This window comes from Amaranthus tricolor, chromosome 16, assembly GCF_026212465.1.
Source record: "Amaranthus tricolor cultivar Red isolate AtriRed21 chromosome 16, ASM2621246v1, whole genome shotgun sequence".
NCBI classification, from domain to species: domain Eukaryota; kingdom Viridiplantae; phylum Streptophyta; class Magnoliopsida; order Caryophyllales; family Amaranthaceae; genus Amaranthus; species Amaranthus tricolor.
The window spans coordinates 4,573,346-4,597,854 of NC_080062.1; the positions used below are offsets into that span (position 1 = coordinate 4,573,346).

Consider the following 24,509-nt stretch of genomic DNA (forward strand, 5'->3'; position numbering starts at 1 on the left):
TCATGGGGCGGGTACGGGTATAAAATTCATATCCACCACGGGGATGGGGATGGAGATGGGTTTTAGGTGATCCCCGCCCCGCCCCACCTCAAGATACCCGCCTCAAAATATTTTTAAGTCTTTTGCTAGTTTCCGTTTTCTTTCCCGTTTTGTAAATGGATATCTTCTTCGTCCAGACTCGCATTTGTCTTCATAAATGGATATTAAACGTTTTGTAAATGGATATCAATAACTAGTTATTGATATTTATGTAATAATGTTATTAGTTTTATAAAATGATTGAATATAAATATGTGGCACAGATGGGTATTAAGCGGAGATTTGACGGGTGGTGGGGCGGGAAAATGGGTATTACACGGGGATGGATACCCAGATGGGTGGTGGGGCGGGGATGGTTTTAGATATAAACCGATTGGGGCGGGGACGGGGAAAAAAAATTATACCCGCCGTGGGGATGGGGATTGTATTAACAGATGGGGATGAGGATGGTAATTCCAATACCCGCCCCGCCCCGCCCCGTTTGCATCCCTATGTATTCCCTTAAACGATGTCAATAATAATTACACATTCGATACTATTAAATATGAGTAAAATAATATGAAAAATAATAATTTTATTGATTAAAGTATAAGTGTAATAATTTCATTAAATTGTACTAAGTGTGTATAAAGTTAATTAGGAATTAAAATATAAATTAATTTGCATGAATTAGAGTGTGAGTCGAATATATCCTTATATTTAATTGGTTACTAAAATAAAATGATTCCAAATAAGAAAAACATTTCAAAATTTTAATGGAAAATATGAGAAAAAAAGAGAACAAAGACTATTTGATTTTTTAAAAAAATTTTTATGTATGAATATTGTCTTGGCAAATCACTAGTACTTCTTAAATAAAATCCATTAATAATTCGATATGCTATTAGCCATATAAAACATAATCCAACCTTTGACCCACTAGATAACACACTCCATTAACCACTTCTACTCTCCAACAACAATGATTTGTTAATAAGTTAGTACAAATGAGTTAAAAATAGAATCCACAATCTGACATTTACTTGACATTATAAATAAACTTGACTTTAATCATGCTTAAAATGAATTTAAAATAATAATATAACAACAATGTCAAAGTTTCCATTCTAAAATATTAGAGTTGATTATATGAATCAATATATCAGTTTCAATAATCGTCCATATGGATTCCTCTTATTCATTCATTTCGATTTTCTACCATCGCAATTTATAAGTCTATGTCATTCATATCATTTTTCACTCCCGTCCTCTAAGTCAGCTTTGGTCTTTTTCGCCCTTTTTTTTAAGTCTCACGAGTTCTAGCTTTCTATTGTCCTTATCACTTTGCTAATATCTCATCTTCGTACATGCCCAAACAATCTTAAACGATTCTCTTTCATCTTTTCCTCAATATTTGTAACTTGATCCTATATTTTTTCTTATATCTTTATTTAAAATTGTATCCCTCAAGGTATGCCCACTTGTCTATCGAAACATTTTCCACTACTCCTATTTTTATACTATGATCTTTTCTAAAAGTTTAATATTTTGATTCATATAGTAGTGCTAGTCTAATGGTCGTTGATAAACCTTAAACTTTAAGGGCACACCTCGACCACATAATATTCCAATTGTCGTTCTCCATTTTTGCCACCCACATTTATTTTTATGGGTCACATCTTGTTAGATATCTCCACTACTATGAATTATAGACCCAAGGTATTTTTGAAACATCTACCGAAGCAATTTTTTCCTCTTTTAGCTTTAAAGTGCCTCTCTTTATTTCATTAGTGCTAGAATTACACTTTATGTACTCTTTTTTGCTCTGACTGAATTTGAAATCCTGTACTCTAACTCTTGTCTCTATTGCTCTAACTTAACATTTACCCCCATCCCCAGTCTCTTCTACCAAAACAATGTCATTAACAAATGATATGCACCAAGGCACATCTCCTTGTATCGAATGCGTTATCTCATTTAGGATCACAACGAAAAGAAAGGGGCTTAGGAAAGACATTTACTGCCCCTCCACATGTCCTAGCATCCATTGTTATTTTTCGATACATATCTTGTACTATATTAATTTTCTTGGAAATGCCCTTCTTTATTATTGTCCATCAAAATACTCTTCTTGGTATCTTAATTCTTAACCTGATAACCCATATCAACACTAATAAGTTTCCTACTCCCTCCGTTTCACTTCAAATGTCTCATTTGCTTTTTACACGTTTGTCAATACACTAATTTAATTTTTAATATCTCTAATTTGTGCATAATTAAAAATTATAAAAAATAGATTTTAATACATCTTATATTGAGATGAATCAAATAGATCACATTTAAACCATATTTTAATTTATATTTTAAGAATAAATTGAACACTAAGATTGATAGATGAATAATATTCAAATTTAATCATATTTTAATTTATATTTTAAGAATAAATTGAAAACTAAGATTAATTAATAAATAGTACTGAAAAGTAAATATCACGTTTGAAAAGAAAAAATGAAAAGAGTATTATAAATTGCACCATAAAATATCATTAGGTTGAACTTTGGATATTTGTTTAATTTATAAGATAGCTACTCGTATTAAACAATTTTGATGGAGAAATGGGGTCAATTTTATATGGCCTTATGTCCAAAATTATTTCCAACACGGCAACAACACGTAGGCTGTGTTGATTAAAAAAACAGATTTGGTCGTCCACCTAAAAGCTTGAACGTTAGCTTCCCTAGTCAACTAGTCTCATTCATTTTTTTTCTTTATTTTTTTTTGGAAATTCCTTATCATATTTGTATATTTCATTCATTGATATTAATTTCTCTTTATTAATAATCAAATATTTATATTTTTTTAATAACACTCAATTTACTCTTTCATGTTAATTCAAAAGAACGGAGCAATACATATTAGTTCCTATATTTCCGTAAAATTGTTATATTTTTTAAACTTTTATTCTTATTTCTAGCTAGTTTGTCACAATTTTTGATGGAAATATTTTCATAACTTTCTTTATTCTTGTTTATGTATTTTTTTATTTTAATATCATCCACATAATATAAATAATCATTTTATCTAAAGATGGTCAATTCAGAGTTCATGTCGATACTAGACTCAACCCTTTTTTAAACCCTAATTGAGGGTTGGGTGTAGTTCCAAGTTATAACCTTAAGGAGCTAAAGCATTGAACCCCAATTCAAATTCAGCCTAAAAATTTATTTACATAAATGGGTTTTAAAATTCTAAAAATAAATCTTAATCTAGACCCTTAATTTTTTCATAAGTCCTAAATTCAACTTCGCATAAGACCTTAATCCTTAGAGCCCTTAAAAAACACAAACTCTTGAAATAAAATCACAAATTTTTATATGAGAGGGTTTTTTTTGAGACGCTCTTTATACATAGGCTAAATAACCCAACTAATACAAATATCAACATATAAACTTATTTTGAAACCGTCTCATCGATCAGAGACGGTCTCTCAAAAGAATAGGTCAAATAAAATAGATTTCTACAAGATTTGCAATGGATCTTGAATCCTTGTTATATCTATTTCTACCGTTAATATTAACAATAACGATGTCTATTGCAATTTCAAAAGGATACATCAAGTAATTCCTATAATCATATTCATGGGACATTGGGAGAAGAAAAGTCCCTACATGAAAGTAATAATTGTCACTTGGGTCCCAATGTTGACAACCCCTATCTGTCTGTAAATACTAAAATCTTTCACCAAGATTAATCAACACACAATCTTATATTCCCTTCATTAAAAATTTCTTCTTTTTCTTTGAATAAAATTTATTTATCCTAAACTTAACCCAAAAACATTCATGAATCATGATTCATCATTTTTAATCATCAATCATATTATAATAATAATAAATAAAGATATCAAAAATCATATTTGTCCAAAATACAAAAAATTCCTCAAAAGAAAAAAAGAAAAAGTCAAATGTCACTCACTCTTTTGCTCTAAATTATCTGTTTATTCCTGTTCTTACTCTAAATTTGTTGGAAAAAAACCAAAACCCAGAATTCTAATCTCCTTACATCTTCATAAAAATGTCAAGACAGACATATAAAGTGTGTTTTTGTTGCAGAAGAAGGTTTAAACTTGCAGTATCTGAAGCTCCTCAAGAGGTTAAGGCCTTGTTTGGCAAATACTCTGAAAATGGAGTTATGTCTACAAATCATCTTCATCGTTTTTTGGTTGAAGAGCAAAAGGAAAAAGAAGCTACTGTTCAAGATGCACAAGCAATTATTGATAATATTAGACATGTAATTGTGTTTCATAAGTCTGGTCTTAATCTTGAAGGGTTTTTTAAGTATCTGTTTGGGGATCTTAATCCTCCCCTTTCTCCTAAGAATGAGGTAAATTTCTGTGTTTTTGGGTTGTTTTTTTATCTGGTTAATTTAATTTTGTGGTTTATTTGTAATGCTAATGGTTTAAATAGTTTGATTATAGGTAAATATTTGTGGGTTTAATAAAAGTTTGTATCTATGAGTAGATTGGGTTTTCTGATTGTATGTGGTGGGACCCAGTAAGGTTATGTGTTGGAATACAAACTGAAAAACTCTATAATTTACTTAATTGTTGATTAATCCTGTCTTTTTGATTCATTAGCTAAGGAAGAGTTGTGGAAAGGTATAGCAAGTTGCAGATGAGCAGATATTTGTAGAATTTTCTAATTATGTTTGTTCACATTGATTTTATGTACTGTAGTTTTGGCTTTTATGTTACTTATGCTTAATTTAGCTCATTGAGTAAGATGAATGAACTATTGAGGATGAGAAGATGGTTATGGTTGATCTTAGGATTGTTATGCTTGGTGTTTGCACTTGAGTTGGGAGTAGGGAGTGTTTGGCAAATGGCTTTCAGATTGACTAGTTGGTTTTAGCTTTTTGGTTGGTTTAAGCGACTAAAAAGGTGTTTGATTAATGACTTTTAAGCTAGTTGAATATCAGACTTTTAATTCAAAACTAAAGAGGCTTTTGCCTTTTTGACCTATTTTTTGTAAAAATAAACAACTAACAAATAATTTTTACCAAACATCTCCATAACAACTGGTTACCAAATCAGTCAATACATTTGGTAGTAACCACAACAGCTCCAACCAATAGCCATTTTCAAATAGACGCATGCCAAAAAGATACTTCTTTCTCTCAAATTAATAGTTACATGTGCTTATACATATGAGGAAAAGTCGGCATCTTCCTACCATAATGTAGCAGTGATTTATGATTAGGTTACCTATTATGCCACTGTTGCTTTTAGGTATTGTGGTGAGGTTAAAAATGGTGGATTTGTATAAGGTTTGTTTGTAGTTTCTTTTTTGAGACAATGCAAAAACAAAATCTGGATGGAAAGACTAGCCTATGGTATTGTCATAGATTTTTTTCCTTGTTTTTGTTGTATTTGCGGCCCTTTAGTTAGTGATATCAAATGGTGGTGATGGGAATGATTTATAGTGTAAAATTTCATCAAAAGTTCCATGTGATTCCCATGGTGATGAAAGTTTGATCACAAAAAAGTTTTTGTTTATAAATTTTCATTATTACCTAATACCACCTCTTCTAACGGTAATGCATTGGAATGAATTATATGAAGAAAATGAGATGATTAAAGTTGGATAAGCATGACCATCAAGGTGGCCAAGAGATTAATCAAACCAAAATTACACTAGTTTTCATTTTCATTACCACCGTTTATTACCACTCACTAAACGGGCCATTGAGGGAGGTGTATATAGCTTTAAAAACAGAAAGATTACTTGATTTTGAGAAACGATTTCAATTGTATGATTCCATCTGGCGTTGCATTTGTAACGTAATTGCCGTCTTTGGTTTTGCTTTACATTCAAACAAATTGGATTTTATGTTTGCGAATCACATTTTAGGAGACCTTTTAGTTATTGTGCTTCATGTCCTGGAATCATGTAGAAAACGAGTAAAACGTTGAAGCTAAAATTGCAGGACAGACTACCACTGGATTGATAGTATAATTTGTTATTGTCCGCCCTCTTACCTCTATAGGTCACATCTTGTTAACAATCCACATGATACTATATTTCTACAAGCTGAGATATTTTTTGTCAGCTATTTTTCACTATGTCTTTCTACCATTTCAAGATCTTACATTCATTAAACTATCATCAAATCTTTGATATATGAGCTAGTTGCCTTTATAGTTAAAGGTCTAAAAGAAACAATCACCTTTCAAATGTGTGGTAAGGCAACTCTAAAGGGTTTTTTTCAATTGTTGGATAAGGTTGTGTATCGAATTACCCTGGTTGGAAGCATTTGAGAACCTGCCCCATTAGGCCATTAGTATGTTATGTTATCGATGATGTACAACTTTTGTGACAGCTTGATTATTCTCTTTTTGTTTGGGAGTCTGCTATGTTCAAACTTTTATCTTGCGATGGCTACCTTATACTTCATACGTGATCTTTAGTTTACTGTGTGGTAGTTTAGAAGATTTGTGCTTAAACTGCAGCCATATGTTAATTTATTGCAGGTGCACCAAGATATGACTGCTCCATTGTCGCATTATTTCATATATACTGGTCACAATTCCTATCTAACAGGGAATCAACTAACCAGCGACTGTAGTGACGTTCCTATCATACAAGCGCTACAAAAGTCTGTGAGAGTGATTGAGCTCGATATCTGGCCTAATTCTTCTAAAGACAATGTCGATGTTCTTCATGGAGGGTACGTGTTTACTCTTAAATCAAGAAGCACATGCTGAAATGGAACATTTTGTAGATTCCACGACAATAAGCTAATTACCAACTTTCTTGAGCGAAGCTTGTTTAATTTTCTGATAATTTTTTAGGAAATTCCATGTGGTAATCCTGAACTTTCGGCTTTTTCACGTGGTAGACAAACATTTTTTTTAATCCACGTGGTGACCTTGACCTTTCAACTTTTCCACGTGGTAGACAAAAAAGAAGTTTGTTGTTAGCTTTACGCTACTTTTACCCAACGCAATGACATTTTTTTTCAAAAAACAAACGTCGTGATCACCCTACCCTAATTGACCACATATTTCAAAATCTAGTCAAAATAAGTACTTAATTTAACCAAAAACTTAATATTTTGTCTACCACATGGAAAACTTGGAAGTTTAAGGTCACCACATGAATTTAAAAAATATTTGTGGAAAAGTAAAAAAAACTCAGGGTTACCACATGAAATTTCCCTATTTTTTTCTTCTTAAAGATGCTCACTCAATTGTTCCTTTCTATAGTATTTTCCTGATATATGAATTCTTGGGTATGATGCGTATGATTTATAGGACAATGACTGCGCCTGTTGAGTTCATTAAATGCTTAAAGTCCATCAAGGAACACGCTTTCTCTGCTTCCGAGTATCCTGTCGTTATAACTCTTGAAGACCATCTTACTGCTGATCTTCAAGCTAAAACTGCGGAGGTAAATCTCTAGTTGATACTTTTTATGCTAATTCAGCACTTGTGGGTTTCGGGCCTTTGGTCATTGGAAAAAGTGGACAATTATGTGGGATACGACTCAAGTCATATTTTATCTTATGTGTAGATGATAAGCGAAACATTTGAGGAGACACTGTTTCTACCGGACTCAGAATGTTTTAAGGAACTTCCGTCCCCTGAATCACTAAAGCAACGTGTTATGATATCAACTAAACCTCCAAAAGAGTACAATGAAGCCAAAGATGCGAAAGAAGATTCACAGGGGCCTAGCAAAGATTCTGGAGACGAGGAAGCTTGGGGAAAGGAGCTTCCGAGTCTTAGAACTCAGAACAGTCATAAGGTAATTTTTTTTTTTTAGAAATCCACTAATTATATAGTACTAAATATTTTCTGCATCAACGCATCACAGCTATATTGTAAAGGTTTGTAAGCTTACCGGTTATCGCAACCAAAATATAGGCTAGACAATCGTAAAACCATCTGCATTGACCGACAAATTGATTTGTGGCCTTTACCATGATTGGAACGACAATCTCATTTTGCACTATAATCTCATTTTAATTGCATTTTTTTGTTAACTGAATGGATGCTTGAACTAGGACATGGATGACGGAGATGATGGAGATGATGAGGACGAGGATGATGATGATATTAACGCATCAAAAAAGTTCGAGGCACCAGAATATACACGTCTTATTTCTATTCATGCTGGAAAGCCAAAGGGTGGTCTAGGCGCGGCACTAAAGGTGGATCCTGACAAGGTCAGACGTCTTAGCTTGAGTGAACAACAACTTGAAAAGGCGGCATCTCGTTATGGAAAGGAGATTGTTAGGTATTTACAGAAGTTTTAGCATTTCTCTTGGTCCATATTGCTCTCTAATTTTCTTTATAATATAACACCCGAATTTCCTCCCGTCATTTACGATTTTGGTTTCGTTTAAGGGGTCGGAAATTCAAGAGCTGAATTTCCGACCCCTTAAACGAAACCAAAATCGTAAAGGATGGGAGGAAATTCATGTGTTACCAAAATGGTATGCGTTTAATGGCACACTGAACCCCTCTTATATGGCCCACGCAGTCACGCCCTTGTAATCATTGATATCTTACTGGCTTATTTATACCTATTGGCAAAAATGGCCATGAGGCAATCACTTTACTGTACATATTTGCATATTAGTTGCTCTACGCCGATCCCCTCTTTTATCATGTGTAACGACAATTGTAAATCTCATTTTGAACCCGCAACTAGCTATACAAAGTTCTGTTTCTTATTTTTCAGGTTTACACAGAATAATATGCTTAGGATCTACCCTAAGGGCACCCGAATTACCTCTTCGAATTACAACCCTCTCATTGGATGGATGCATGGAGCGCAGATGGTTGCATTTAACATGCAGGTTTAAATTCCCGCTTTGTCGATGTCATGTAATTCATTTTTATTCTTTGTCCTTGTGCATCATGAGAAAAAACTTCCCTCCATCGACAGGGATACGGTAGATCACTCTGGTTGATGCAAGGGATGTTCAGAGCTAATGGTGGATGTGGGTATGTTAAAAAACCCGATTTTCTTCTGAATAGCGGTTCTAACGGTGAGGTATTTGATCCGAAAGCGAATCTTTCAGTGAAAAAGATTTTGAAGGTTTGTGGCGTACACCCAATTAATATGGATGTTGATGGAAAATTCTTCGGGTTTCATGAAATAACTTTTAGTTTCAATGTTTTGTAGGTAACTGTATATATGGGAGAGGGATGGTATTACGATTTTAAGAGCACGCATTTTGATCAATATTCTCCTCCGGATTTCTATGTTAGGGTAAGCTTATGAAGTAACACCATCTCAGTGATTTGTTCTCATAATCCAAATCTAATTGTAAATTTGAAAGATTAATGCATGGATTGTTTAGGCTTTTTCTCCAAGTTAGGACCAATGTTACATAGTTCAATGGTTAATTTGCTTTTCAAATTCGTGATTCGCTCAAACTGACCATAAAATAGCCCACGCTAGAAAAATATTGAAGCATAACCCAAAACCGAATTCGCTTGCTCATTTGCTTTACAACCAGTGTAACATAATTCGCTAGCTAATTTGCTTTTTGAATTCGCAATTTGCTCAAGTTTGCCCTAGAATAACCCAAAACCGACCATAATTCGCGAGGAAATTAGCAAATTATGTGACACTGCCCAACCTAATCTTTTGGGCTACGGCTTTGTAATTGTTGTTGTTGCTTTTTTGATCGTCTAAAAGTATTGAAGCATTTCTGCTTATAATAATATGCTCCGATTTTTTAGTGTCTTCTTGGGTATTGTCTTTAATTTCTAGCAAATCTTTGATTTCAGGTGGGAATAGCAGGAGTTGCAGCCGATACTATAATGAAGAAAACGAAAACACTCGAAGATAACTGGATACCGGCCTGGAATGAAGAATTCAAATTCCCATTAACAGTCCCCGAACTTGCACTTCTTCGAGTTGAAGTTCACGAGTATGACATGTCCGAGAAAGATGATTTCGGTGGTCAAACATGTTTGCCTGTTTGGGAGCTTAGAGAAGGTGTCCGGTCTGTTCCACTCTATAGCCGCGAGGGAATCAAGTACTCATCAGTCAAACTACTGATGCGTTTCCAATTCGATTGAGTTCTATCATTTTGAATTAGAATTGCCCCCTTTGGTGTGCCTGATCTGCCGTTGTGTGTGAAATGCGAGGGGGGCATTTGGTCTACGATATAACGAGACATTGAAGGCTTGTAACGACGTGTGAGAATGATTGTAGAGTGGGATGTTTATGAATAATTTTTTTGATTGCAAGTATGGTTCATTTGAGTGTTGTGAATAGTGTGTTTCTATTTTTAGTTCCTTATGTGTTCATGTGAGTGAGAATAATGTTCTGACGTTAAGATTTAGTTCATTTGTTCGTCTATGCATTTCTTTTTTATGTAATGTATCGATAATACTCGAATTCGACATGAGAAGTTTCTTTTTCTCTTCAATTATTATCAAAATTTACTCGAGAAACAATTTGATTGATTGCAAAAACTTGTATTTCCTTTGATGTGTGTCCCAATTGTTCTAAATGGTCTTGTTTCTTTCGGATCAGCCGATTAGGCGAAGGAAAATTTGAGCGATTTTCAATTCGAGTTTGGTATATATGTATAGTTGCATCGAGTACGTATTACCACTATTCCTCTGTTGACCATCCCTTTGAGATGGCTACTGAAAATAACATTTTTTTCTCACACTGTCACTATTAGAAGCAATTTTAGGGATATAAAAGATTTAGCATCTACTATCTTAGACATGAATGAAAATGTAGGACTCAATGGAATCAGATGCTTATGAATAACAAGCATGACCATTTACAAGTGCAACCAATAATATTCATAATTTTTCATTTCGAAGATGATAAATGCTAAATAATCCATCTCTCTTGATATTGATACTAAAAGTGACATATTGTGTATCATTTATTACTGACAAGTGACAACTACATGAGTCATCAAGTGTTTGCCCAAGTAATTCATAGCATGAATGAATAAATAAGAGCTCTGAGAGACGATCTAGAATGCGGTTATAATATTTTGATGATATATGGAGTGTTTAAGTTAGAAGTGCATAATCCTTTAATGCTTAGAAATGTTAGAATATAATTCATGATTAAGTCACAGTCTTAGGAGGAGATGTAATAAGTTATATGTTAGATTAGCTGTCTCGAGTGCACTTAGTGATATTATGTTTATTGTTATGCTTCAGAAGACGTTCTCTCTGTCGAATCATTCTAGCTGATAGTTGCGTATCAAACTTGACTCCTTGAAGTGACAGTAATGATGAGTAGTAGCAGTCCCTTAAAGGGTTTGGCCAGACTACAGTTTTGAAAATTATTTTACTAAAGTTGTTGTGAAATTTATATTGTTGAGACAAATTTATGAATGATTATGCTGATATTGATATGGTCAATGGATCGGACTCACGAGCTGGTCATTGACAGAGTAGAGAAAAAATCTCCCTTACTCCCTATTTTAAGGTGAATTGTCATTCAAATATTGACTAGCGTCATCCGAGAGTGACATAGCCTTAGAGCTATGGATGTTCCTCTCAACTAGACTCCCTATGCGCACATAGATCTAGGAAACTGATATTGCTTTTAAACTTATTTTTGAATTACTGTGTTTTGTTGTTTTGGATTGTTACTTCTCATTCAGTTTTACCTGACACCCTATTGTTTCCATCTTTTAGACTGTTTATAGATCGGAATCAGTCAGGTACGATGGGTTAGCGGTGATGATTAGAGTTACATGGATGTTAAATTGAGATGAGAACGTGAGAAGTTGTAGTTTTGTATTAGGTTTTGGTAAATGTATATTGAACTAGATTGTATTGGTTATGTTGGACTTTTATAGTGACTTTTATGATTACTTTGTGATTAATTTAGATGTTTGGATTGAGAATTAGCTGATATAGCTATGTTATAGAACTGGTGATCCCTTTGCACAAGTTTTGGAATTGAGATTTAAGTTTCTTCGTAAATAAACCCCGTATTGACCCTGTTTACTCAGTCAACGGTAAGTCGGGTTGTTACAAATTTAATGCCTTCTCTTACTTTATATTTTCCTTTATGGACCTGCCTAATTAGATAGAGTCTCTTAAACAGGCTGCTTCTCATAAGAATTTGTGATAAATAACGGTATAATACCACTACTTAATAATATAGTTAATATAATCAAATTTTAGCCACCAATTAGACTTGTTTAAATGATTGCAAAAATAACAAGAAAAAAAATATAGGATATGTTTGATAAATGTATTAAGTATTAGCCAAAGTTGTAGAAGTATTTGCTAAAGCTAGTTATGAAAATTTTGGTAAATATTAGTTAGATATTATATTTTATTAGAGAAAAATTTAGTTAAAATTCAAAAGTTTCGGCAAAATACTTATAGTAGGGGTGTTTAGATTTACTTTTTTTCGTTCTTTTTTAGGTGTTGTTTGGATTGTTTTAGGTGTTGTTTGGATTGAGTATATATATTTAAGGGGTAAAAAAGTTAAACTAGTGAAATAAAGGTAAGTAGAGGTGCAAATGAAGTAATTGAAATACTCGTGAAAGATGTAGAATGAGAGTAAAGTAAAAAGATGAATAAAAAAGAATAACGATTTCTCTCATTTGGAGTAAAGTATTCCCCATTCTCCCTTAAGGTAAATTTATACCCCTAATATGAGGGTACTAATTGTTGTTTTATCCGTTTTCATCACCTTCTAACTAATTCTTCCACCTTTCTAACAATCAAGTTCCAACTTCTATCTAATTAACTTTGTTTTTCTACTTTGACTCTTATTTACTCTTTAAATATTTACACTCAATCCAAGAGACCTATTAGTTGCACCATAAATGACTTCTATACTATTCATCTAGCAAATTGACTTTATCCGTATTCTATAAGTTAAAATATAATCATATGAGATCTTGTTCAATTGCCTCCGTTCAAAGTTTATTAATTTCATTTGTAACTTTTAGGTTGGTCTTAAAAATGTTTGTCAAGTGATTTCTCTTCCAAACACAACCCAAACATGTCCTCAACAAAAAACCCACCAAATTCCCCTCCTTCTGACTCCTCCGACTATGATTCTGACCCAACCACCACCTCCTCCACCCATCATCTCCGCCATGTTGATCTTTCCAACACCATTTTCAAAGCTTACCTTGAAATCAATGGCCAAAATTCATCCCCATCTCATCAATCTATAGACCTTTCAAAGATCCAATCTTTCCTTAATTCATCATCATCTGGAGCTCTTTCTTGTCTCATTTGTCTTGAACGAATAAAAACAACTGATCCTACATGGTCTTGTAATGGGTTTTGCTTTTCAGTTTTTCATCTTCATTGTATTCAGAATTGGGCTCAACAATCTACTGCTCTTGCTGCCGCACGCGCCCTCACGCGCCTCCCCATTTCAGCGCTTGCCGCGGCAGATACCTCGGTATGGAACTGCCCTAAATGTAGATTTGAATATTCAAGAAGTTTAATTCCTAAGAATTATTATTGTTTCTGTGGAAAAGTTGAAAACCCATCTCATGATCCTTGGGTTTTGCCTCATTCATGTGGGGAAATATGTGGTAGACCATTGAAAAACAATTGTGGGCATTATTGTCTTTTGTTGTGTCATCCTGGGCCTTGTCCATCTTGTCCTAAGTTGGTGAAAAGTACTTGTTTTTGTGGGGGGTTTCAAGATGTTAGGAGATGTGGGTTTAAGGAATTTTCATGTAATAAGCAATGTGTTAAAGTTTTGGATTGTGGGATTCATAAATGTGTTGATATTTGTCATGATGGGGAGTGCTCACCATGTAGGGAGAAAGGTGTGTATAGGTGCCAATGTGGGAAGGTAAAGGAGGAGAGGGAGTGTTGCGATAGGAATTTTCGATGTGATAATCCATGTCAACGAGGTTTGGAGTGTGGGAAGCATTTTTGCGAGCGAGGGTGCCATGGGGGCGTGTGCGGTCAATGCCCTTCGAAGGGGATGAGGACTTGTCCATGTGGTAAAAGGTCTCATGAAGGGATTCCTTGTGATGTTGAGGTGCCATTATGTGGGGCAACTTGTGATAAGAATTTGACTTGTGGAAGGCATAGGTGTCCGGAAAGGTGTCATCGCGGTTCTTGTGTTGAAACTTGTAGGAATGTGATTACAAAATCGTGTCGGTGTGGAAGTTTGAAGAAACAGGTAAAATTTATCTTCTTTTACTATATTGGTTTAGCCTTTAGATGCTTTATTGGTTATGGCATTGGTCATATTGTACTAACTATAGTGTAGATTCCTTGCTATCAAGAATTGGTATGTGAAAGGAAGTGTATGAGAGAACGTGACTGTGGGCGCCATGCTTGTAGGCGTCGTTGCTGTGATGGGGATTGTCCACCTTGCACAGAGGTGCATTTTATTTCTTAAAAACTGTTACTTGAGCTTTGTGATCTACGCCTTGTTCTAAATATTTTGAACTCTATTTTTTAGGTTTGTGGAAGGAAGCTACGTTGTAGGAACCATAAATGCGCTTCTCCATGTCATAGGTAAATGAAATTATTACATTTTCGGATAACTACATTCGAATACCTCTTTCAAAATTTACATTGTGATACACGACCAATGTTAGTTTTTAATGACGGGTTCTTTCAAGTAAATTATGATTTTTCACTAATATTTCCGTGTAGTAATTGTTTAAGCGTTCATTATTACCCACATGTGTGTTGTCTAGTATCGGAAAAGAGAAGATACGCCACTTTATAAACTTGAGGATTAACTCATACTACTACCAATTGGTTTTAGTAGTGAACCTCCTTTGGGTTTATTAGTGGGTTATCTCTTCTCCTCTTATTACTGTAATATACCAAACTAGTGTTCTGATGAATTGTTTCCCTTTTTCCTTCACTACAAAGTGTATGTGAAGCATATGTTTATCTTCTTTGTATGTTTTGAGAGTTTAATTCTATCACTGATGCTGTGATCCGATTTTGTTTGTTGTGATCAATTAGTTGTCAATTCCAAAAGTCCTAATATTTTTTAACTCGGTAAAACATAATTTGCCGGTTAATTCGCTTTTTGAATTCGCGATTCGCTCAAAATGACCCTAAAATAACCCAAAACCGACACAATTCGCTTATTTTGATTTGCGATTCACAAGGACATTAGTGAATCATGTGATAGTACTATAACTATAATCACCCTTAAGTATGCCACGCCACACGCATTTGTAGGGCAATAAATACTAGTTCAATTATAAATGACCCGCTATGCTCACAACTATGTTTACTATGTATGTACTTGAACTTGAATGATTATATGATGCATATTCTTTGACCAAGAGCTCAAAATAATGCTTTTCTGGTTGAACTGATATAGGGGGCCCTGTGCACCTTGTCCCCTCATGGTTACCATTTCATGTGCTTGTGGTGCAACGCGTTTTGAGGTGAGAATCAAATTTTTTTAGTTCTCAACTTTGTTGTTCGAGTTAAAACTTTTGAGTTTTTAATTGATTCAACGTTTCTGTAAGCAGTTTGCCTTGCTCTAGCATCATGTTATCATCGTGGATTACAAATGGGGTTTGATACTATTGTGTAAATATATCACTTTCTACGAGAGTGGAAGGATACAACCCATTATTTTAAATCCTTAGACCTTAATCCATTTGTTTTGAAGGTTTTTTTTTCGCTTATCATTTATCTAAGAGACTCATTAGTTTGTATAACCTTACTAAGTTATATGTTTATATCAGTATTTTCTTGCATGTTATACAATTTGGCGAAAAAATATGTTTTCTTCCTTTGTGCTTTTCTTTGCCCTGTGGTCTTATGAACAGTCTGGGATTTTTCGATCAGGTTCCATGTGGTACAGAAACAGAACAGAAGCCGCCTCGTTGCCGGAAACAATGTCCCATAGTTCCTTTATGTAGGCACAGTCTGATTTCTAAGGTAAGCTGTGCTTTGCCTCCAAAAAATTTTGTTTTGTTTTAAAAATTTCCTCCTCTGGTTGTTGATATGTAGCTCTAAGTTAGTAGCTGAATTATGTAAAGGCTACTCCGTTTCTTTCGATGCTACTTTTGGTACTATGATTCTTCGAATCCTCGCCTATACTAAAATGTGTTAAAGGGATATACCAAAAAGTCTTCTTGAATTTGCTTGTATATAATTTCATAATTCATACCATACAAGTACAACACCAAACTTAGTTGTCGAAACATTGTTACCTGGAACAACATTTGGTTTGGAACGAGGAACAGGAACGGGAACAAGGAACGCAATCTAGATTGACTTGGGAAGTACGAGATACATTAAGTATAAGAAATATTTTTTAAAAAGAAATTTAAATTAAAATGATTTTTTTGCTTTAAATGGAATTTTTTTGTGTTCTTGGTTTCATCTCGTTTTTCCTTCCCTATTTTTTTCTTTATTTTGTAAATGAAGTCTAAAATACCTTTTAGAAAAGGTTTCTACACCCGGATCGCATTTTGTGATGATTGGGGACGAACATTCCTGGATCGCAGAACGTGGTTACTTTCCACGCTCCATGTAACCATGTGTCGAAATCCAATTGATCTGTTTAACTTGTTGTTCACATGAACTCGTCTACATGGAAGAATTCATGTCGACTCCTGGAACTAATCAATTGGTTCATGTAACTAACCTCAATCTTTTGGGATTAAGGCTTTGGCATTGTTGTATTTGTTAATATCAATTCTCATGTTTTTTACATGAACATGAGCTCCAATACATTATCTGCTGAATTTTACGTACTAGCCGCACAAATGCCATTACGGATCCTGCCCACCATGTGGACTTCCTTGTGGTGAAGAGTATCCTTGTGGCCACGTCTGCAAACTAAGGTCAGTGTGTTGTCTGTTTTATCCAACTATATTCAGCGAAGGAAACTGTGGGGGTCTCCAGTTTCCCCTTTTTTTGTCTTTTATCTTCTGACAAGGTCTTTCTTTTTTCTTTCTTTCTGCATATAGATGTCATGGCCCTCAACCTCCACCTAAACCAGAGTTCACACTGAAACCAAAGAAGAAAAAACAAAATCACCAGAGTGAACCAGTTGCTGGAACGCCGTGCCCTCCGTGTCCAGAACTTGTTTGGAGATCTTGTGTTGGTCAGCACTTTGCAGCCGAAAGAATGGTTGGGCATGTTTAACAATTAGCTTTTCTTTTACTCATATTTTCACCATCTGGTATAGTTAGGCTTTTAGCTTGCTATGTACTTATTTGGGGTTGGTTTGAAGGCTTAAATTATATAGTGTAAAAATAAGGCTACATCGCATTGCATCGGCCGCGTTGTAACGGTTTTTAAAAAACCGCGTTGTGGGGCCGTATCAAGGGATATCTTTTGGTTCTTACCGGTATTTAGGCGTTATAATAAATGCATCACTCCTGTTACCACATCACCGTTTCGTTACCGCAATCACAACCGTTACCACATTTTTACTGTATCCTTGAATATTAAGATTTTTAGTTAGCGTACTGCCTCAATTATTTACTGTGATTACATTTTTGGATTATGGGTCGACGGGTGCGGGTGCTCTCTCCTTCATAATCAAACACACCACCCTTGTCGAGTAAAATTTTTGTACCACACCTGTCCTGTGTTTTATGTATCTAGAATCATCCCTTACTACCCAACTGGGTACACCCATCACGGTTATACCTACCTTGTACTCATCTCATCCCCCATACCGCCGTCATTCTTTACAAATTTATCTTATTAGTTTTATCCAAACAGAAAATGTTAATAAGATAAAATCTAAACTTTTTATGTTGAATTATTAAGAAGTAATGTATTGTTAGTACAAGAGGGACGAATACGGTGTGGGCGAGGTGGGGCGAGTGGATATGGGACAGTTAAGACCTCATACCCATAACCTATCCACAACCCATGGTGGATAAGACTTATCATACCCATGTTTGCACACTATCCACTAAATACATGCTCATACCTGCCCCGAGAAAAAAAGCGGTGGAAAGTGGAAACCCACAAAATTTTACCGACCTATCATCCTTATTTTGACTCGCCTAGTGTTCTTTGCAGATGGTTTGTTCAAATAATGCACAATTTTCCTGTGACAACTTGTGCGGAAACCCTCTTGCTTGTGGCAACCACTATTGCACGAAAACTTGCCATGCCCGTGATAACTCATCAGAACAGTATACACGAGGAGTGCCATGTGAAGATTGTACTCTTCACTGCGAAAAGGTATAGTTTTTTTTATATTGCATTACTTTTACATCGCTTCGTCTTTATCTCCTAACTACTGAAATATTTTGCATTTTTTGAGAAACATCATATGGAGTTGCATTTATGTTCAGGAACGTTCGCCTGTGTGTTCACATCCTTGTCCACTGCCTTGCCACCCTGGAGAATGCCCCCCGTGCAAAGTGCTCTTAAAACGTGCATGCCACTGTGGTGCAATGGTGCATGTCTTTGAGTGTTTATATTACAACACCTTATCTGAAAAGAAACAACTAAGCGTCCGTTCATGTGGGGGACCTTGCCACAGGTAGAACATTATTTTAACTATTATATACTTTTAAAGGTAAATTCGAGAAAGATTCGTAGTTGTACAAATGTGTGTAGTTTAGTCCCTTGTCGGAGCTGTTTTAATTGTTTATTTATGCCTTGTATTGTCATTTATTTTTGATAGAAATGAAGTCCTTTATGGTGTTCTGGGCTCTGGTTTGTCCTTGGATGAGTGTTATTTGAACCTTGGAGTGACAGCATGACTAGGGGTGTTCAATGGGCCGGATACTGGCCGGGCCTAATCAAATGGGCAGGATTGGATAAGGGCCTTTTAAACTTGATACGAGCTTTTCATAGGACGGGCTTTCCCAATCCGGCTCATTTTATTACTAAAAATTATAATAATCTTCATTGATCAATTTATAATAATTAAATAAATTATCATTTATAATAATTAAATTGTAGAAACGTTAATAATTCCCATTGACATTGTCATTTATAATAATTAAATTATCCATCAATCATGCTTATTCAATGGCTCGTTTCCTACCCTTACTGAGCCCTTTTAAAGCCTACCTCATTTTAATAATAGTAGAGCTCGTTTCCGGCCCGACCCATTTTCAATCCGACCCTTACAAAACCCTTCTTCAAACGGGCCGGATAAGGGCTCAAAATGGGAGCTCGGCCCTTTGAACACCCCTAGTTATGACATAGACACTCTGCTTACAATGAAGAAAAAAAAAATTTATTTAGAGTATATCTGCTAAACAGTTGTATTATATGTCCTCTGTATTTATTAGTTGCTACACTTCTCTCAAAAAACTCTCATCTAGAAGGGAGAAGTGCAGCTACTAAAAAAAATACAGAGGAAGTATATTATGAACTAATTGAAGTGATTTAGTTTGGGAAATTTTCTAGTTGGAATTTTTAGTTTATATTAAAAACCACAAAATTTCCTCGGTTTCTAAACAGAAGGTAAGCTAGCTGCTACTGCGCATGTTGAGGATTTGGTAAACGTGAAATATTAGCAACTTTTACTTGACTTCTAACATCTATGTTCTAACTTAGTTTTTATTCACACCCTATAGTTTTACATGAAATATAATGTTGTATAGCTAATATAGATTGGTTTTTACTTTAATACAAAAAATATACTATAAAGGGAATGTAATTAGAAATTGGAGTATATCATGACTAGAGGTGTTCAGAAAAACACTGACTATCCGATATTCACCCGACTATGTAACCAAATCCGATTTGACTTTACTTAATACTGGATTTACGATTGTGTAAAAACCAATGTGTTATATGGCATACTAAATGTAGAATGGAAATATATAAATGGTCTGAATTGAGTGGAAGTGAATATGCAGTTGTTTTTCTATTTCTTTGTAATGTTTTTCTGTTGTGTGTGCAGAAAGTTACCTAACTGTACACATCTATGCCCAGAGACATGTCATCCTGGTCACTGTCCTTCACCAGAAAAGTGTAGTAAAAAGGTAATATTTACTTTCTAATCTTGCCGAAAATCTTCGAATATTGTGCGAACAATATCAAGCTTTTTGATCCGTCTTCATTTCTTTTCGTTTACTTTTTGGGATGTGGGGGATGATAGGAAATGGTTGGAGTGAAGCTCCCTTCATCCGTGTATAATCATGGATCGTTTGTGTTGATCATGTAAGATGTACTCGGCTATTCGGACCATGAAGTTTCAAGAGTATCACATCCGTTACGCTACTGCATTATTCGACTTTCCCTAGTTGAAAATGAGCCTTTTAATACTTCGGAACACTATTTATTCATCTTTAAGAAAGCAAGAAATTTGGTCCAGGTCGAACACGGTTAGCTAGATTATTTTAATCTTCTTTATACAGTTAGAGAGTGAGGAACGAAATATATAAAAAAGTTTTATCTTAAGGTCTAGGATAGCGGAAATCACCCAATTCGCATATGGACATCAACTATTACTCATTATTATAGATTTACCGATCAAAAGCGTAATTAAAAGTGCTCTATGTTAATTTCATACTTCCGTCTTATTAATTAACTTATCAGATTAAGACCCTATTAGCTTAAAATCTCATGCTTTCGTCTAGTTGATTAAACTAATAAGCATTTAACTTTAAATTATCTTGGATCTAAATTACGCCTAATGTCACACTTTCGTTTTATTGATTAGGTTAATAAAGATATTTTGATTCAAGATTAATCGGCACAAATCCATAATTCTATAAACATTTTACAATAATTTCAGTCCTTAAATTGGGATCATTCCCTCTACCCTAAATATAAAATCTACTCACTAGACATAATAATAAACACTAAACATGCAAGTGTGAATCTGGGCTTATATAGGAAACCGACGAGTTGTCGCTTTCTCTTCTTTCTGCTCAAGGCGCAAGTTGTGGCTTTTTTGTTATTGTTTAGCGGCGACTCGCCGCCTATGCTATGATGTTCTGCTTGCCTTTTCTTCTTGATGTATATTCTTGTAGATGCTTGCCTGCATCTGTAGACGCAAGTATGCTTCTCATCGTTAAAATCTTATGCGACTGTCTGAACCGTTTTTCTTTTTTACAAGGTTACCGTTCGTTGTAAATGTCATAGCTTGAAAAAGGAGTGGTTGTGCCATGATGTTCAAACCACATATAGAGAATCTGGTCGAGAATCTAAAGATATACCAAAAACTCAATTTGGAATCGGGCTTCTACCCTGTGATTTGAACTGTAAGAGCAAAGCCGATGCTATTGAGTCAGAAGTATTGCAGCGGAAACAAAAGCCACCCGAGGTAAATCTTGCTTCTTTCAAGTTCTAAATTTTTTTGATGCGTCAAAGTTAACAATCAGCGCATAAAATGATGATAGCTCGATGACATAGAAAGTCTGGCGATCTGCCTATTCGTTACAAAAAGTGTGAGTGGTTATCAACTTCCGCTTGCCAATGGTTTGTAAATAGCCCTATGCTTTTTGAAATATGCAGAGTTAACCGTCCACTTGCGTCTACCGCTGATTTCTGATACTTTATATGGTAAACCCAACTGGATGTAGGCCTACAAGAAGTTCGTGTACCCGATTTACAACAAAAACCCAAACTTCTTTAGTCGAAAACACATCATAATGTAATAAGCTAAATATATCTATCCAAAGATAACGCACTTCCACTCAACACTAAACGTGTATTCATTCGGGTTATCGGGTCGATTTCAGGTCGGTTTAAAATTGGGTCTTTTGTCCACATTGGTTTTTACATAGTTGTAAATCCATTTTTAAGTTGGATCAAATCGGGTTCGATTACAAGGTCGGGTGAATATCGGGTCGTCGGGTCTGTTTTGAACACCTATTGTACCAAACCCAATCCGACAACCCTTTTGCCATCTCTTACTAGATGTTAATTCACGAGCTTCTAATTACTTGTTGCTCATGAAACAGAAAAAGGAGACCGAGATCGAAACACACGTACCTAAACGGAGAAAGAGGCGTGAAAGAGTACAAGAAACAAAGCAAATCTCTATGCTGCAGGTGTTTACTACATCCTCTTTAGTGAATGAAATCGAACGCAAAATCTATTTTTTTTTCGTTCATAGTAATTCTGGTCTGTTTCTAATCGTGGGCTACAAATGTTTATACCAGAAACTCATATCCCATCTCCAAAGGTTTTTTATGATCGTCGTTGTTCTGGTAGTTCTAGTCGCTGTTGCGTATTATGGACATAAGGGTCTTATGTTACTCAACGATTGGATGAACAAAGTTGAAGAACGCCGTGAGAAAACAAGGTACAAAAGGATTTGATAGAAATAGCACATTACTATCAATTTGCATTTGGATGATACTCGGCCTGGTAACGAACGATGTGAAAGTGAAATTATACCACAAATTTCTTCATTTTTGTCGCACAAACAAAAAAGTTGTGGGTTTACTTGCAAATTTACGTACATCGAGTTTGAATTATGTTCACAAATCACAGAGAATAATCTACATTTTTTGTACTTAATTATATTTCGTAATTATCTCGTAAATCATTGTTTGTAAAATTGGAGCGGAATTTTGTACCTTCTCATATACTCGTATTGGCGACTTTTGTGATATAAAGTTTGAATTTTCGCAAAGGAAATGAAGCAAAGTTGTTGAGATGGAGGGAGTAGTCCTTGATGTTTATTTGCATAATTGTATTGTATGCCATCAAAATGCTCCTTCATAACAATATGCCTTTATAGGAGTAGTATACTTATATATTGCTTGTTTGTTCCAAAGAATTAACTTTATTTTCCTTTTTAATCCATCAGTTGAATTTGATTTATTTTTATTTCTGATTATGTTTTATACTTTTTTTTTTATATGTATTTATACATTTAACTTACTTTTTCATTGCATTTCTTTTTTTTTTTCTCATTTTTTTTATAAAATTTATATTTTTACTAATTTTATTCGCTTTTCTTGATTTTCATAAGTGTAGTTGTGGGGTTATTTGTACTTGGTATAGAAAATGTTAAAAATGATTTTAGGTGTAACTTAAAAGCAATTTTTTTTATTATATAGTAGGGAGAGGAAAGAAGATGGTTATGTGAGATTCAATCACAGGATATTATTTGTAAATACAATATTTACTTCAACTTTGATTAGATTAGATTCTCATAAGCAAATCTATTTAATTACTCTTTTACTAGATTATATTTACAAAAAACAAAACATGTACATTTGATGAGAGGAAAAATTGAAATAAAGGAAAACAATGCAATAAATATATATAGAAAAATAGTATATATTTTCTTCGTCTTAAATTTACAGTTTACATTATATAAATTAAATATATAAAAATTATTTAAATTATATGATTCAAACTTAAAGTAACGGAAGAATTTTAACATTTTTTCAACTACGGCATCATAAAGCTTTTTCTATTAGATGGTCGGAAAGATTGTTAAATTTTATCCAACACCATTTCTTTGACCATCATAATATATTAATATTGTACCAAATTTTTTATAATGAAGGAATATTCTATTCGGGTAGTTATTTTATTTCTATTTAAAATTGGTTGTCAAATTATTATTTTAAATTAAATATTCATATTAACTAATAAAAAAAATAATTTCGAAAAAATATCTCATTTATTTATAAATACAGCAAGTCTTGTATTTAAATTATATATATATATATATATATATATATATATATATATATATATATATATATATATATATATATATATATAATATACATATACATATATACATATATATATATATATATATATATATATATATATATATATATATATATATATATATAATTTACAAATTTAGACATTCTACATTAAATTCAAACATTTTCTACATTAAATTCATGAACAAACAACCTCATTATGAAGATCATGGCAAATAACAATTACATTTGACATATTTACAGAGTTTAAGTGTAAATGACATATTTTTTAAAAACAAAAATAACTAAAAATTTTCTAATAAAAATGTATTTTAATAAGCTGTAGATCACCAAGGAGTAGTAATAAGTAAGTTTATGAACTTGCATTTAGTTGAAAGTTCATGAACAAATATAAACCTCAATTTTCGAAAAAGGATAACAAAAAAAATAAAAATTATTACCTGAAGTGAATGTAGGAAGATGACAGAACTAATTAGTAGTAGGAACTTGAAATTTAATGAGATTAATTGAAGATTGAAGTTGATTTTAATGGTGGAAAGGAGAGGGAGATTTTCGTGGATTAGGGCTAGGAAACGAAATAATTCGAAATGAGGAAAGAGGAAGAAGACTGTTGTATTTAGTCAAGCCTGAAGTCGTTGTTAGTAACAGCGACTTCAGGCTTAACTAAAATTTTGACCATTTGTTTTAATTCGCAGTTAGTAAGTGGGAGTATACACCAAGTCTAGCTTCGGAGCCAAGAACGCTTATTTTGAAAATAAAGTTTGAACAAAGCTTTATTTTTTGAATAAATTCAAAACGTTTTATTTTTTTAAAATTTTCTGCAACACACATGTCAGCCTAACTCACTTTCATAGTTAATAAATATAAAGAAGATACCCTAAACATATATT

The 24,509-nt window shown here is 33.9% G+C and overlaps 2 protein-coding genes across 3 annotated transcripts; both read left to right on the forward strand.

Moving 5' to 3' along the window:
- Nucleotides 1-3,776: 3,776 nt before the first annotated feature.
- LOC130803056 (phosphoinositide phospholipase C 2-like) lies at nucleotides 3,777-10,513 on the forward strand. Its single transcript, XM_057667213.1, has 9 exons — nucleotides 3,777-4,401; nucleotides 6,548-6,744; nucleotides 7,331-7,466; nucleotides 7,590-7,823; nucleotides 8,083-8,315; nucleotides 8,763-8,880; nucleotides 8,970-9,122; nucleotides 9,210-9,296; nucleotides 9,821-10,513. Exons 1-9 carry the CDS (start codon nucleotides 4,093-4,095, stop codon nucleotides 10,112-10,114), a joined length of 1,761 nt encoding a protein of 586 aa, XP_057523196.1. The 5' UTR covers nucleotides 3,777-4,092; the 3' UTR covers nucleotides 10,115-10,513.
- A 2,443-nt stretch (nucleotides 10,514-12,956) lies between these two features.
- On the forward strand, nucleotides 12,957-22,586 carry LOC130803057 (NF-X1-type zinc finger protein NFXL2). Of its 2 annotated transcripts, XM_057667214.1 has the most exons (13): nucleotides 12,957-14,186; nucleotides 14,277-14,390; nucleotides 14,472-14,527; nucleotides 15,357-15,423; nucleotides 15,833-15,925; nucleotides 16,751-16,836; nucleotides 16,963-17,125; nucleotides 18,032-18,196; nucleotides 18,310-18,500; nucleotides 19,878-19,959; nucleotides 21,039-21,245; nucleotides 21,886-21,975; nucleotides 22,087-22,586. In XM_057667214.1, exons 1-13 carry the CDS (start codon nucleotides 13,038-13,040, stop codon nucleotides 22,243-22,245), a joined length of 2,622 nt encoding a protein of 873 aa, XP_057523197.1. In that variant the 5' UTR covers nucleotides 12,957-13,037; the 3' UTR covers nucleotides 22,246-22,586. The 2 variants fall into 2 exon arrangements, with proteins under 2 accessions (XP_057523197.1, XP_057523198.1); XM_057667215.1 differs by lacking the exons at nucleotides 16,751-16,836; nucleotides 16,963-17,125 and having other exon boundaries at nucleotides 12,987-14,186.
- Nucleotides 22,587-24,509: the final 1,923 nt, after the last annotated feature.